This window comes from Mesoplodon densirostris, chromosome 5 (assembly GCF_025265405.1).
Source record: "Mesoplodon densirostris isolate mMesDen1 chromosome 5, mMesDen1 primary haplotype, whole genome shotgun sequence".
In the NCBI taxonomy this organism is placed as follows: Eukaryota; Metazoa; Chordata; class Mammalia; order Artiodactyla; family Ziphiidae; genus Mesoplodon; species Mesoplodon densirostris.
Genome location: NC_082665.1, coordinates 19,438,576 through 19,453,195, shown reverse-complemented (window position 1 = coordinate 19,453,195; position 14,620 = coordinate 19,438,576). Strand labels below are relative to the sequence as shown.

Here is a 14,620-nt window from a genome sequence, read left to right as displayed (position 1 = left end):
CATCTACTCTCTGAAATTTTGATGTGCTTGCTCTGCCACTTCTCTGGCACATCACATCTGCTGGATCTTCCATCAGCTGGGCAAACAACACCATACAGCTTAATACTTTAAAGGAAATTCCTTTGTAGAACCCTCCCCTCCCTGGCTCCCAGCTCCTCCTGATCTATCCATATAGCCCCGTAATAGACACTGTGATCATTACACTGCAAGGGAAGAAGAGGGACCTGAGTTACTGGGATAATAAAACCATTTAACATATGAAGAGATGGAAGTTAAAACACAATGGATGTTCCTGGACATATTCACAATCACACTTGAGTTTCCTGAAAAAGCTACGAAAAAGGACTTATGAACCATTTCTTCATATTCTGGGAACGGGTATAACATTCTCCACAGCAAACATTCCTTAAATCAGGGTGGCTCCCCTCCAGCAGTAAGTCTCCGCAACAAAAAGGACACCCCTGCACTCAGAAGAATCTGGCAAGTTTTGGGCAAGCAGTACCCAATTAATCCAAGGTCTCCATCTGTTTTGATATAACCAAACGGGAGGATCTAAAAACACAGAATTCAATACACTCAAGTGTACACCCAACACCATCAAATAATTTATTTGAAATCAGAATTAAAAGAACATATGACAGTTGTGAAATGTATGTTGATTCTGTTACTTCTCATCAGTTGTACAATTAATCTAGGACAAATTACCAGATAAATTTTACATTATTTCTTCAGGACTGTGGTTTCTCGATGACTTCAAACTTGGGATCTAAGAAGAGGAAAAAAAGGTTCAAGCTTAGCCATACTGCAATGAAATGCATCTTCTAAAAGTTTTAATATTTAACTCATCAATCTTCTGATTTTTTAAAGAAACATCTACATGGAAATATAACAACTGCTTAAGATCTATTCAGGACTTACAGTGAGCCAGGCTCTCTATGTCATTTAACTACAACTATCATTATGAGGAAAACAGCATAATTATCCCCAAATGTCAGATGAGAAAGAGGGACCAATTAACTATCCAAAATCACACAGCTCATAAGTGATATTGTCAGGAGTTTGATTTTAGATCCCTGCCGTTTAACCTCTATGCTATGTGATCTCCTACTCCAATGGCATTTATCCCAGAGCTTCCCATGCACATGTCACTATTCTAATAAATTCACATGTAATTGTCATTTAATCCTCTACACAACCCAAGTAAGTATAAATATTTTCTACTTAAAAATGATCTCCCACAACAATTAATCTGTGATTAAAAAGACTTACCTTCAAATGTGAAGTTAGGGAACGTATTCATGTCTGCTTTACCATACATTTGCTTAAGCTTAAAAAGCTCCCTGTCTAGGTCTTGCTGATACTCTGGGCCAGCATCAACAGGTCCTCCAGATGTCCTGTTGTGTAAACGACCAAGTAAAAACAGATTTTAAGCATTAGTTTACAAAAACAAAATTAAGTTTCATAGATCTTCTAAATGTAGGGAAAAGCAGACTTTTCTGAAAGATAACAAGCATTTCCACTTGAATTTCAGCTCAAACTATTTTAACTATTACGAGGTTTCACATAAATGAAGCAACTTCAAACAAACTCTAACATTCAAGGTCTGTCAGTATCAAGGATACTTATTAAGTCAACCTCTCAGGGTCTAAGCAGCAATAAGGTACAATGGCCAAGTCTGCGGGGTCTGGGGTGAATGACTGCTTCCGTTTCAGCGTCAGCTCTACAATTTAGTAACTGTGTGAACTAGAGCAAACTGTGTGAACTAAACTTTACATCTACAACTCAAAGTCTTACCTGATGGTGGCGTTGAGAGAAAGAGAGATTGTGTACATGTACCACTCAGCACAGTGCCTGGCACACAGTGAGCACTCAGTTATCTACTATCACTATGATTTAAATCAACCACCACTGGACGGCATTCAAAAACTTTAAGTCTCTATAATAGGGGCCTAACAAAGAAGCAAATTACTTCCTACCCCCAGAGATTTTGCCATTTAGAAGGAAAAAATAACATGTTTATAAACAATTATGCTGTAAGGGAGTTAGGTGATAACCTACAAAGACGCGGTTTAACAAAAAGCTACTTGAATTGAGGGATCACTTTTGCTTAGCTGAACAGGGAAATTTCATTTTAAAAAGGTGGCATTTGTGACAAACCATGCATTTGGGTCAGATTTTAATTTGAGACATTCTAAGACTGAAAAAGCAAGGATGAGGAGGTGGTAAAGCACTGGCTGTATGTGGGGAACACTAAACAGCCTAGATGGAAAAGCCAGCGGGAACCAGATCACTGGAGGCCGAGAATGTTAAGCCTGGGAGTTTGTGTTTTGTTTGCTAAGCAATAAAATGACAAAATTAGAGCTGTGCTTTGGAAAGATAAATATAGCATCATGGACCAGCAGTGGGCCAATTAGATCTAATTATTTGCACAAATTCTGTTTGTCATAATGTTACTGCCCACTTATCAATGAACAATATAATAAAAAAATTTATAAGTGAAAATTCTATCAAGGCTAATATTTTCACTCATGCCTATGATAAAAGCATAGGATCTTATTTATGCTACAGAATTTCCACAAAAAATACTGAGCCAGCTCTAATTTAAGAACTTGTTAATGATGTTTCTTGTTATGGACCCAATTTTCTTCTACATCAGCATGTGCAATAGAACCTTCTGTGATAATAGAAATGCTCTATGTATGTGCTATCTAATATGGTAACCAGTAGCCATATCTGGTATTGAGCAATAGAAATGTGGCTAAGGCAACTGAGGAACTGAATTTTTATTTACACTTCATTAGAATTTGAATAGTCACATGTGATTAATAGCTACGGAGATATACAGTTCAGTTCTAGATAGAGCCTTCAACCAGATACTTTGATGACTGTTGTCCAGCTCTGGGATCCACAAGCTTTTAGAAACATTCACTCTTCCAAGCCGCCTTCCAAAATGCACCAGCTAGAAAGGAGCATTTCTTCCTATGAGTTCTCCAAACACTGAATGTGTCACTATCTTAGCATCTAACCTATTTAAACTTATATTGTATTTACTTGCTTAGAAACTTTCTACCCCATCAGACTTTAAGAATATTGTGTAAATGCAAAGTGGCTTCTTTCTTTGTAGCCCACCACTGTTAATAGTCCAGTGCTTTGCACATGGTAGACAACCAAATAAAACAAAACTCTGAATTGATCTGTATCACTTTTCCGAAGATTTGGGCATTGAACTTGATGCTGACTAAGGTCATCATTCATCTCCAAAACTGTGTGGTTCTATTATTATGTTGCTCCTGGACTTGCTTTATGCCATAAAGCAGGAGTCTTTTGATATTCCCAGAAATATATAAATATGGAAGTAGCATTAAAGAAAAAATGCTGTGTCTATACATTTCCCCCAAATCATGACGTCACAGAAAGGGCACTGAATTGAGAGTTAAAATATTTTGATTACGTCTTCCCCACAATTAGTTTTATGACCTTAGGCTAATCAATGTCTAAGGGGCTTAGTTTTCTCAAATATGGTTCCTAAATGATTTCCAAGATCCCATGTACTTGTATGAATTGATTTTAGTTTATAATAAATGACATTATAGTAGGGATATATCTAAAATGGCACTAGATTTAATGGGATTCTCCCTTGGAACCCATATAAGGAAGATAAAATTTGGGACTTAAAAAAAAATCAAGATTCTCATCTTCTTCTTTGGAGCAGGTAATGAAACTTTATGACAGAGATCAGCTCAGTGAAGGTCTTAGACACTTTCAAACGCCAAGTAATTTTTTATTACCATCTCAAAACTTACATACTTTGAATATTCACACTTACACCATGGTTGATTATCTACCCACTTACTGTCGCTTAGTTCTATATTCTCTAATCTTGTCCAAGAAGAGTTTCTGTACAGGATCAAGTTCCTTATTAAATGCCACTGCTGTAAAACCGATGTTCCTCCTCAAAGAGACCGAGACTGCAGACTGAATGACAGAGGTCAACCTGAAGAGCCTCTGAAGAATCATGGTGATTCTGTTACTGGAAACAAGCACCAGAATGTGAAGATACTTTAAAATAGATATAATTGTAAAACACCTTGTTAATAATATGTTATAGTGGGCATCTAATTCTACCAATTGCTACAGAACTTAAATCATACCAGAACTCAGTAAACACTAAGAACAGTCACCTGACCATAGCTTCCTTCCCCTCTCTACCCAACACTGCAAGTTTTTTGCTTCTTAACCAAAAGGTCCCGGGACCCAGCAGCAGTTAGGAACCACTCAGGCCTGTGTGCGGCTCCACTAGGGTCAGACGCAGAAAGAAAGCTCAGAATCTGGGATGGGATGTTTTCTTCTCCATGAATTTATTAGTCTTGGCTGCCCACCCTCAGCAGAAAAAGAATAACCCCCAAATTAACGTACCAGGTTTCCCTGACTCCCTCAAAAGGCAAAAAGGGAGCTGTGCAGGGAGACTGGAGACAGTTGCCTGAGCCTCAGTTTCTACTTCCCGGGCCCACAGGGAAAGAAATTGCTCTGCTTGTTACAACTGCAGGATTCTAGACATTCAAGGACACTGTAAAAACCAAATCTAAGTGCAAAAGAACCAGCAAGGAAAACAGCAACTAGTCCAAGGGAGCCCACCAACAAGAGAGGAAAAATCAAGCAGTACAATCTAATCAGTGAAATAGAATTTGTGAAGGAGAAGAAAGTCTGAACTTTTAAAATAAGGACTTAAAGACTTCTAAGTCCTTAGACTTCCTGAAGCTAAAATACATGGTCATCTAACTAAAAAATTACAGTATATAAATTAGAGGATGATCTCAGTTGAGACCTCATTTAGTGTCCTGAAAAGATCAAATGCAAAAAAAAAATTGTATGCAAACAGAAATTCCAAAAGAAAAGAAATAATTAAGGAGACCATAAATAATTAGAAAAAACTGCCCAAGATGAAGAAAGCCCGATTAAACTGAAAGGGCTTACCAAACCCTTCTGGAATGATGATAAAGATTCACACCTCAATACAGCCTGGTAAAACTTCTGAACCTTAAAGTGAAAACCCAACATGCTAACATGATTCCCATGCCCCCCCAAATTACCTAATAACAACAATAACAATAAGCATCATCTCACTGACACTGGACTACTATTAAATTATAATACTACTGCTCAAAGTGTGGTCTGGGGACCAGCACTGGTCTATAGCAATACCAAAATTGGCAATAAGCATTTAGAAACTTTTACAGCAAATTGACAGAGTAATTCATATCTGTTGAACTTAATAATACAAAAAAGAGTTCATATTTTGTGTGTCTTCATTGTTTTGTCTTTCATCTACTAATTTTTCCAGTAATTCATTTTTACTGTATTCTTCAAAAATATCCACAAGGGTTGAGGGGAAAATGGCCCTTTACTAATGAGAGTTGGAAAGCACTAAGCTAGACGACAGTGGAGTAGCACAGCAGTTCTCAAATACAGGTGGCGGTATCCCCCAGGAGATATCTGGCAATGTCTGAAGACATTTTTGGTTGTCTTGATAGCGGCGAGTGTTACTGGCCTCTAGTGGATAAAAACCAGGATGCTGCCAAACATCCTATAACAACAATAATAACAATAGCCTGCCCACAACAAAGAAGTATCTGGTCGAAAATGTCAGTAGTGCTAAGGTTGAGAAGCCCTGAAATTGCACATAAAAACCACCAAAAGAGGGCCTCCCTGGTGGCGCAGTGGTTGAGAGTCCGCCTGCCGATGCAGGGGACACGGGTTCGTGCCCCGATCCCGGAGGATCCCACATGCCGCGGAGCGGCTGGGCCCGCGAGCCATGGCCGCGGAGCCTGTGTGTCCGGAGCCTGTGCTCCGCAACGGGAGAGGCCACAGCAGTGAGAGGCCCGCGTACAGCAAAAAAAAAAAAAAAAAAAAAAAAAAACCACCAAAAGAAATCCTACAATCAACCAAATATCCTTCACTTGCCAGCATGAAAGAAAACTATTTGAAGAAATTAGAGATTTCATCATACATCACTCTTATACCTCATCAGAGGAAAAAAAGGGGGAGAGGGGAGACTCCAAGCAAACAACAAACGACCTTAAGTTGCCACTTAATAGCATTCTCATTTTACACACACAGAAACTGAGGCTTAGCGGTAAGTACCTGATCCCAGGTTACACGGTAGAATTTGACAGGACACAAACATATTCTTCAAATTGTGCAATTCAGTGTATATTTTCCCTTTTGGCAACGTAAAGACACACAACGCTCTGCAATGTGGTCACCTAACACTTGTTCAGCCCTAGGTATTTTGCAAAGTACTTCTAGACATATTCTCTCCTTGTACCCTTATGGCAATACTGTCAAGAAACAGAGGAAGGTGTTCTTATCCCTCCTTTACAGATAAGGAAATGTTTAAGAAAAGTGATTAAATTATTCATATTCCCACAGTTAATTTGCTCTAAGTCTAACATTGCAAAGATCATGTTACTCCTACTGCAACATGGGTAAAAGTCATTTTCATTTTTTCTATTTCTATCATCTAAGTACGAATGATTCCCAAATCACATCTCTAATTTTGGTCTTTTTCCTGAACTCCAAACCTATACATTCGACAGCTCTCATCCTTTCCTAAGTCCTACCAGGCCCTCAAATTCAACTTATCTAAAATATGAACACATAATCTCACTATCAAAACTTGCTCCTTTTCCTTTATTCCGTTTCATTTTTCCCCCCACTGAGTAAAGATCTAGTGAGAAAGATACATGTTATTACACAAATAGGTATAAAATACCAACTATGACTGAGTTCTCTATTCGAGCACTATGAGGGGCCACGCCAGCCTATGATAGGGATTTGACACACTCAGAAAGACTGGGGAAGGCAACAGCAAGAAAAGGGTACAGCGTAAGAGGCGGCCTTGTGCTGAGAGGGAGCACGGTTCTCCCGTTTACAGTGATGACTGACCAGCCTTTCGCTGCGTATTTGGCGCATGTTCATTGCTGAAGTCAATCCACAACTCGCCTGACTTAACCGGCTCTCTTTTTCCCTCCTGGAATCCGTGATGTAAAACAAAGCTGCTTAACCAAGTTTTAGCACCACTAACGTTTTTAGGTGGGTTGCAAACTTTTAAGATTACTATTATCCTTTCTCCTCTTACGTTCTACTTTTAAATGCTGTAGTTCAGAACAATCGCCCGCGCGCCAGGGCTGAGCAGGCCTGGCTGCAGACCGGCCCCGCGGGCATGACCTTGGCTGCCCCAGCCGGGCGGCGGGTCCATGAAGCGCCGGACCCCTGCCTCCCACGCCACCCTGAGCGTCAGGCTGGCCCTGAGAGCGGTATTATCAGTGCTACCTACTGAGTCTACCCCAAACTTCAAGGCCTAAAGGCGCCGAGGTCAGCAATGACTCCGGGCCAGGCCGTGAAGGTGTCCAGGATACAGGCTGCTCTCTCTTCCAGAAGGGCGGAGGTGATAGGCATCCCAGACCTCGTGAAAAAAACCATAATGCTCGTCCCTAGAGGCCAAGTGGGTCCACTTACCCGCCCAGTCACCTTGCACTCGGTCCCGAGCTGCCAGAGCCACCGCCGCCACCTTTTTACTTCCGGCCCTGGCTCCGCCCCCCCGCCTACCCGCCATCGCAATGCATTATGGGCCGCCGTTTCAGTCGGTCGACACTCACCGGACAGGAAGCGTCTCGGAGACAGTCGGCGACCGGACGGCTCTAGGTGAGACAGACGCCAAACAGGAGGAGGAAGTGGAGGGTAAGTGCTTCCGGGTCCCATGGCGACGCGTCCGCCATCTTTCCTTCTCCCAAGTTGACCTGCTCTCTTTTTCCCTCTCGGAAACCTTGTTATGTACGCATGCGCACTTGGACTGGCCTTTTCCCCTAGTTCAATCCCCACCGCCCCGAGTCAGCGTCCTCTTCCTTGGGGTGGTTGAGGTGTACGACTGTGTAGGCAAAGTGACAGAGTGTAAAACAAAGCGGATTGGGGCGTTGGGCTCCCTTGTGCCTCGTGAGCCCCCGTTGCCTTGGGCGTTCGTTTCGCGCAACCTGCTGGGAGTTGTAGTCCCGGACCCGGGGGTGCCTGGGAGGCGGGTGGGGGGGGTTGGAGTTTCTCTGCGCCGTTTTCGCGGGAAGGGCCCAGGGGCCTCTCACTTCGAGTCGCTGGAGCTGCGGGTCTTACCGGGAGAGACGCTGCACGTGGAGCCCGCGCCGCTGCGGTTTTCAGCCGGCTCTGGACTGCGGGCGGGGGCGACGGGGCCGAATCCAGAGCGGGTGAGTGCGGCCGCTGGGGAGGAGGGGAGCGCGGGTCCGCGCGGGCCGGCTTCGTTCCGGGGCCTTCTCCCCCACAGCGGCCCCCCCGCGGCCGCCTCTGTGTTTTGTTTCCGCTGGTCCCCGGCGCTGTGACTCCCATTTCCGTTCGTGGAGACTTGAGGGAGCCGGGTGGGGAGGGGCGGGGGAGGCTGTGCGGGGAGTGGAGGGGAGGGGCGGGGGGCGCGCGGCGCGGGGCTCTGTTAAGCCGCGCGCCCTCGGGGTCCCGGTCGTTCGTGTCACCCTTCGCCGCCCCCTTCCCTCACTATCCCCTGCTCGACTGTCCGCCGTGGTCCGCATTCGCCGCGGTCGGGAGCTGATCCTGACGCCCCGGGTATTTCAGGGGAACATGCAAAACCAGCCTCCTTGCCAACTCAGCGTTTCGCTTTCACTTCGTATCCAGTTGTCTTTCTGGAATTGTTACAGTTGCATCAAAGCCATCTATTAATGTATATGGTGTCCGTTGGGTTTCTTTTAAAAACGAGGAAGTGTGAGGCAAGGGGAAAATGATGGATTAATGTAGCTTGTCAGCTTTTTTAGTTTTTTGTGGACTGGAAGATACGCCCGCGCGTGTTTGTATTTAGGAACCCTAGATTGATTAGGTTAACGGCAGAGAGGACAACGCCTAATGTTGCACTGCAAGATGACGAGTAGTGATTTAGAAATACACGCAGTAGGTCTGAGTCGTGAGAGGAGCAAAGTTTTAGAAAGGTCCACTTAAGCAAAGTGAAGAACTGGACAGTGATAACGTTCTTAGATACTTTGTTGTCTTAAATATCAAAAGAAACTAGTCAACTCGCTCGGAACTACTTTAAGGGAATAATAATCTCTCTCTCTTAGGGTTTGAGCCAAGCTTTACAAGCTTATTTATTTTTAAACATATTCTGACACTAGGTGGACTTAAGCAGTTTTTACGTGGATTGCGTCTACAGGACCAATGCCATGAGGGGTGTATAGTCTTGAAGTAAGAAAATAATGAGCTAGGTGTTTCGTTGAGGCAAGTCATGAGAGCATGTGGAGGCTGAATACTAAATTAAAACTGTTGACTTTAATCTTCTTCCAGCTTTTATTTATGAAACTTCAAGTTTACAGGAAAATTGAAAAAATTATACAGTGAAATTATACAAGGAACACCTTCACCCCCAGGGTCACGAAGTGTTAACCATTCTCCACTCTTGCTTTCTTTCTCCATGTGTATACACACAGATATATGTGTGTTACTTTTTCTTAGCTATTTATCTTTAAAAAACAAAAACGTCTTTTAATTTACTCAGGATATTTAACAGTATTTTTTAGCTTGAGAAAATGTGCAGTTATCTGGCAGGTACTCCCAGATTGCACTTGTATTTATGTATCCTTTATTTATTTATTGTCCTTTACTGGGAAAAATTGGCCTAAACTCTGTAAACTAATAATGTGTTCCAGTGAAGAATAATCCTCAAATTTATCTGTGGCTCTAAAAGAGAATGATAAAATGTATTTTAAAGAATAGTAGCCTTGCCTGGAATTGTTAGTTAAATATAAATTTAGTTTATGTTCATTTTGTGACGTGTTCTGAACCCAGGTTAGATTTAATCTAGGAGAAACCAGGGTGTCAAGGGGCACCTTTTCCTAGGGGGAAAGGCTCAAAGTAATTCTCTCTTCTCCATTTTCTTACGTATTGATATAGAATCCTGGGGAATTGTTTCCAGAAAAAGAGCTAAGACCCACTCAAGCAGTGATATCAAAGATTTGGACAGTTTCCCAAATCTCTCCATTGCTTCTTTAGCTTAAATTTAGAGAATTGAGAAAGAGGAAGATCAATTCAGGGACTGTAAGTAGCATGATTTTTTCCAAAAGTATATTGGATTCTTTTTTTTTTTTTTTCATTATTTGGCACCTTCTAGAGACTGATCTGTGACTTTTTTGGAAGATTGCAGGGTAAATTTCTTAACAATCCTGTCTTAGTGCTTATACTAAGAGGTACCAAAGGTGTCCCTGCTGATAAGCCCTCAGGGCCATTTCTCAGCCTCTGGTTGTTAACAGAAAACTGGGTTCATCTCTTGGTGGGTGGCAAGACAAAAGACACAACCAAGCCAAAGATCAGAAGAAGAAAGGGTCTACTACTTGCAGCAAGGAGAATACCAGGATCTTCCCAAAGAGGTGTCCTGAGCAGCAAAATTGAAGACCTTTTAAGCTAAGGGTACTTCCATATTCATGAAGGGTCTTGGGTGGTGCATGCCTATTCATGAAGGGGCTTCAGCAGGAGAATTCAGCATAGAATTGGGGCAAAGGTTGACAGCATCCATGCTTTTAGTTGATTGAAGTCACAAGGGTCAGAAAAGGTCAACATTATCATCCCTTAGGTTACAGTTGATCTGGTGGTTGAGCGCTAGAGGGGGGTTTAAATTCTGAAAAAACAGCTTAAGGAAGTGCTTCAGGCTAATCTTTACCATGGAAACAGAACTGGGAGTCTTTATAACTGATTTATTATCTTTGCTATTGTTACTCCTTAAGAGCATTATTAGTGAGGCCTGTTCAAGGGTAAGCACTGTGGCCAGGCTTAGATCCCCAAATGGCTTAGGCCAAAAATGGCTTCTCTTATGTCAAGAAATCCATGCCTGGTCCTTCTTCTCTGGGTACCGCCTACTCTATCTGCTTACAGTTACTTCTTCTTAGGCTTTCTATTTTTCCAAAGTTCCTAGAAAATTCACTTGTTTTCTAATCTTTTTTTAAAAGTTGGTTATGGAAATGGGAGTGGATGTCCTTGTAGGCCCTGAAAATATAACATAAATGATCCTTTTAAGTGCTGTCCTGCTATAAACCTTATTCTGTTTCTTACTTTTTTTGTACAGTTTTTATGATTTTTGCGTGTATGTGTGTGTACATTATCTCCTTGTTTCTAACAGCTACTATAGTTCCATAGTGTGTGCTTCTTTCACATTTTCTTGTATCCACAGTACTCTCTTACCGTGGATACTTGTATTGGCTTCAGCTTTCAGCTATCTTCAGCAAAGCTGCCCTTAACATCCTAGTATCAATCATTGTGAGAATGTCTCTGGAATGCTTATCTAAGGGCAAGATTGCTGGGTCATAGGTATAAGCATTTTATTTGAGCAAGTGCTGCTAGATTTTTCTCCAAAATAATCTTTGCCGTATATGCACAGTATAAAGTGAATAATTTGGATGTGAGCATTTCTTCATGTCCGTAGCCATTTTGGTTTCTCTTTATGTGAGTTTCCTTTTTCTATGCTTTACTGACTTTTCTAATTTGTCCTGACTTTTGGGGGGGTGTTAATCAACTTGCAGGAGTTCACTGTGTATTTCAATTATTAGTCCCTTGTCATGTGTAGATATTGGAAATATCTTTTTCTACTCTGTAGCCTGTCAGTTAAACATAACTCTTAATTTTTATGTAAGGAAATCTGTCAGTTTTTTTTCCTTATGGTTTATGTTTTTGAAATTTTATTTAAGAAATAAATCCTTTTCTATCATTAGACCACAAAAAAATTCCCACCATTTTCTTCTATTAGCTTCATAGTTTTACCTTTCACATTGAAGCCTTTTAGGCTTCTGAAGTCACTTATACAGTGTGTAATAGTTGTTATAACATTCACTTATCCAACACATTTTAATAGAGTGCCTACAAAGGGAGAGGCACTGCTCAAAGTTCTTTGTATATATCTGTGAACAAATACCCCTTCCCATGTGAGCTTGTGTTGTCCTACAAGGATAGTCTCTATTGGGTCACCACCTCCTGTTTTGCTCTAGTGCTCAGGATGAATTCCACAGTTTTACACATAGTATCTGTTAAGAAATAGGCTTTATGGGGAAAGGGAAGACTTACGAGGCCAGGGTCAGCAAGAAAAGAAAACAAAAGCCCTTCATTCTTTCATCATCCCAACCAAAATCTGCTGGCGCCTAGGCATTCTGCTGGATGTGCATGATGTGTATCTATTTCAGTGGAGAGCCCCACCCTCTTATTATGCTTTCTTATTGTAGGGGAGCTGTGAGAGCAACCTTAATAATGTGGGGAAAGTCAGATCATTTTTGTACTAGGCAGTCTAGATTTGTATGCCAGCGATTTATAGTCTAAGTTGTCAAAAAACCAGCTCCCCAGCATTTGGAGATGTTTGGACCTGAGGAGAGTTACAATCCTTTTTAAAGTGGGAAAGAAGACTGTGTTAGTTTCCCAGAGGTACTGTAACAAATTACTACAAACTTAGTGGCTTGAAAACAATTTATTGTCATACGTTTCTTGAAGTCAGAAGTCTGAAATGGGTCTTTCTGGGCTAAAATCAGATGTTGGCAGAGTTGTGCTTCTTCTGGAGGCTCTAGGGGAGAATCTGTTTCCTTTTTCCAGGTTTTAGAGGCTGCCTGCGTTCCTTGGTTTGTGGCTCCTTTCTTTCATCGTCAAAGCCAGTCATAGCCAGCCAGTCAAGTCCTTCTCACTTTGAATCACTCTGGATCTCTTCAGATTCCCTCTTTCACTCTCAAGAATCCTTGTGATTTCCTTGGACTCACCTAGATAAGCCAGGATAATCTCTGTATTTTAAGGTCAGTTTATTAGTAAACTTAATTGCCCTTGGCCATGTGATTTAGCATAATCACAGGTTCTGGGTTGTTATTGTGCCTACCACAAAGGCCTTGGTCCCTTGAGAAGTTGGGACCTGAGGAAGCCCCTCCCACCTCCAGTAGCTAGGGGAAGTCCGTAGGCCAAGCAAACCAACTTAAGTTCCTGGGGTCACTTTTGGACAGTTTTGATTTTTGCACCCTGACAATGATCCAACAGAGAAAGACAATAAATGTAGTAAATTATTAGTATGTTAGAGGATGAGTGCTGTGGACAAGAAGAAAGATGCAAGGACAAGTAAGGAGGCCAGTGTGGGAGAGGGAGTCAGAGCAGTAGTAGAATAGGGATGGGGATCATGTAGATCATGTAGGACCTTGTTGGCCATTGTGAAGTCTTTAGTTTTTTTTTTACTGTGACTGGTATCAAAGGAGTGCTGTGATGTAACTTCACTTTTAAAAAGGATCACACTGGCAGTTGTATTAACTGAGAACAGACTGCAGGGGGGCAAGGGCACCAGCACAGGGACGTGTTAGGAAGAGGCTATTCCAGGTAAGAGATGGTGGTGGCTCTTGTTCTAGTGTATATTTGCAGTATAGAGCCTGTACTTCAGTTGATAGACCTAAAGCATGACATTATGGAGCCACAGGCAGTTTAGCCTCACTAACCTCTGGATAGTTTTCTTATGACGGTGGGGGTGGACTCAAAATAAGATTGTTCTGTGTAAAGCATTTGAATGTGGTGCCTGATACTCAGTAAATAATGGTTATTATTAATAGGAATGAATATTTGAACTCTTCATTTTTTTGTCACATCTTTAAAGTGGGAGCATGGACTCCTTTGTAAACATTAAAATACCAAATTTAGAGGACCATTCCTTGCAAGTCAAGGAGTCGAAGACACTTAGAAGTACTTTTTTAGATGTAGTAGTAAACTTAGAAAACTCTATTCTGGACTGAGAGTATATATGGGGTCCAGGGACAGATTTACTGACCTACAGTGAGGTCCTAACAGCCTGAAACTTACAACATTAACACCTTGGAAATGGCCATAAAGAAATACCAATATATGCAGCTATTTTATGCATTACTTAGCATTTTTTAAATTATAATGTTTTAGTATCAGGAGTACAAATGGTACAAAATGGCACATAATATATCAATGGTACAAAAATCAATGGAAGTTTAACGTAGCAGGTGATAATTTTACACGAGAGAATTAAAAACTGAAGTAATGGTTTGTTTAAAATGTATAAAAACACATCTGAAAAACAATCATAAAAAATTCTAGTCTTGGGACTTCCTGGTGGTGTAGTGGTTAAGAATCTGCCTGCCAGTGCAGGGGACACAGGTTCGATCCTCGATCCCTGGTCCAGGAAGACCCCACACGCCGCGGAGCAACTAAGCCTGTGTGCCACAACTACTGAGCTCTAGAGCTTGCAAGCCACAACTACTGAGCCCACGTGCCACAACTACTGAAGCCTGCGCGCCTAGAGCCCGTGCTCCACAACAAGAGAAGCCACCGCAATGAGAAGCCCGCGCACCGCAACGAAGAGTAGCCCGCACACTGCAACGAAGAGTAGCCCCCGCTCACGGCAACTAGAGAAAGCCGGCGCTCAGCAACAAAGACCCAACGCAGCCAAAAATAAATAAACAAAAAATTAAAAAAAAAAATTCTAGTGTGTAATCAGGGCAATAATGCAAATATCTATAATGATTTTGTTACTTTATTTTGCTGTTTGAGAATATTATACTGGCATTTATAAGAAATGTAATTTGTA

General features: G+C 41.7%; 2 protein-coding genes across 4 annotated transcripts in view; one reads left to right on the top strand and one right to left on the bottom strand.

Moving 5' to 3' along the window:
* Window positions 1-592: 592 nt before the first annotated feature.
* On the bottom strand, window positions 593-8,331 carry ATP5PF (ATP synthase peripheral stalk subunit F6). 2 transcript variants are annotated; one of them, XM_060098603.1, is made up of 4 exons: window positions 7,659-8,331; window positions 3,854-4,030; window positions 1,270-1,394; window positions 593-766 (listed from the first exon to the last, which is right to left on the bottom strand). In XM_060098603.1, exons 2-4 carry the CDS (start codon window positions 4,015-4,017, stop codon window positions 729-731), a joined length of 327 nt encoding a protein of 108 aa, XP_059954586.1. In that variant the 5' UTR covers window positions 4,018-4,030; window positions 7,659-8,331; the 3' UTR covers window positions 593-728. The 2 variants fall into 2 exon arrangements, with proteins under 2 accessions (XP_059954586.1, XP_059954585.1); XM_060098602.1 differs by lacking the exon at window positions 7,659-8,331 and adding an exon at window positions 7,519-7,624.
* GABPA (GA binding protein transcription factor subunit alpha) overlaps window positions 7,642-14,620 on the top strand; it is a 33,588-nt gene continuing 26,609 nt past the window's right edge. Inside the window, exon 1 of one of the 2 annotated variants that reach the window (XM_060098601.1) lies at window positions 7,642-7,740. The gene's annotated coding sequence lies outside the window, so the exon portion shown is untranslated. Of the gene's footprint in view, window positions 7,741-8,081; window positions 8,256-14,620 lie in introns of those variants that run through there. The other variant, XM_060098600.1, reaches the window with a different exon arrangement.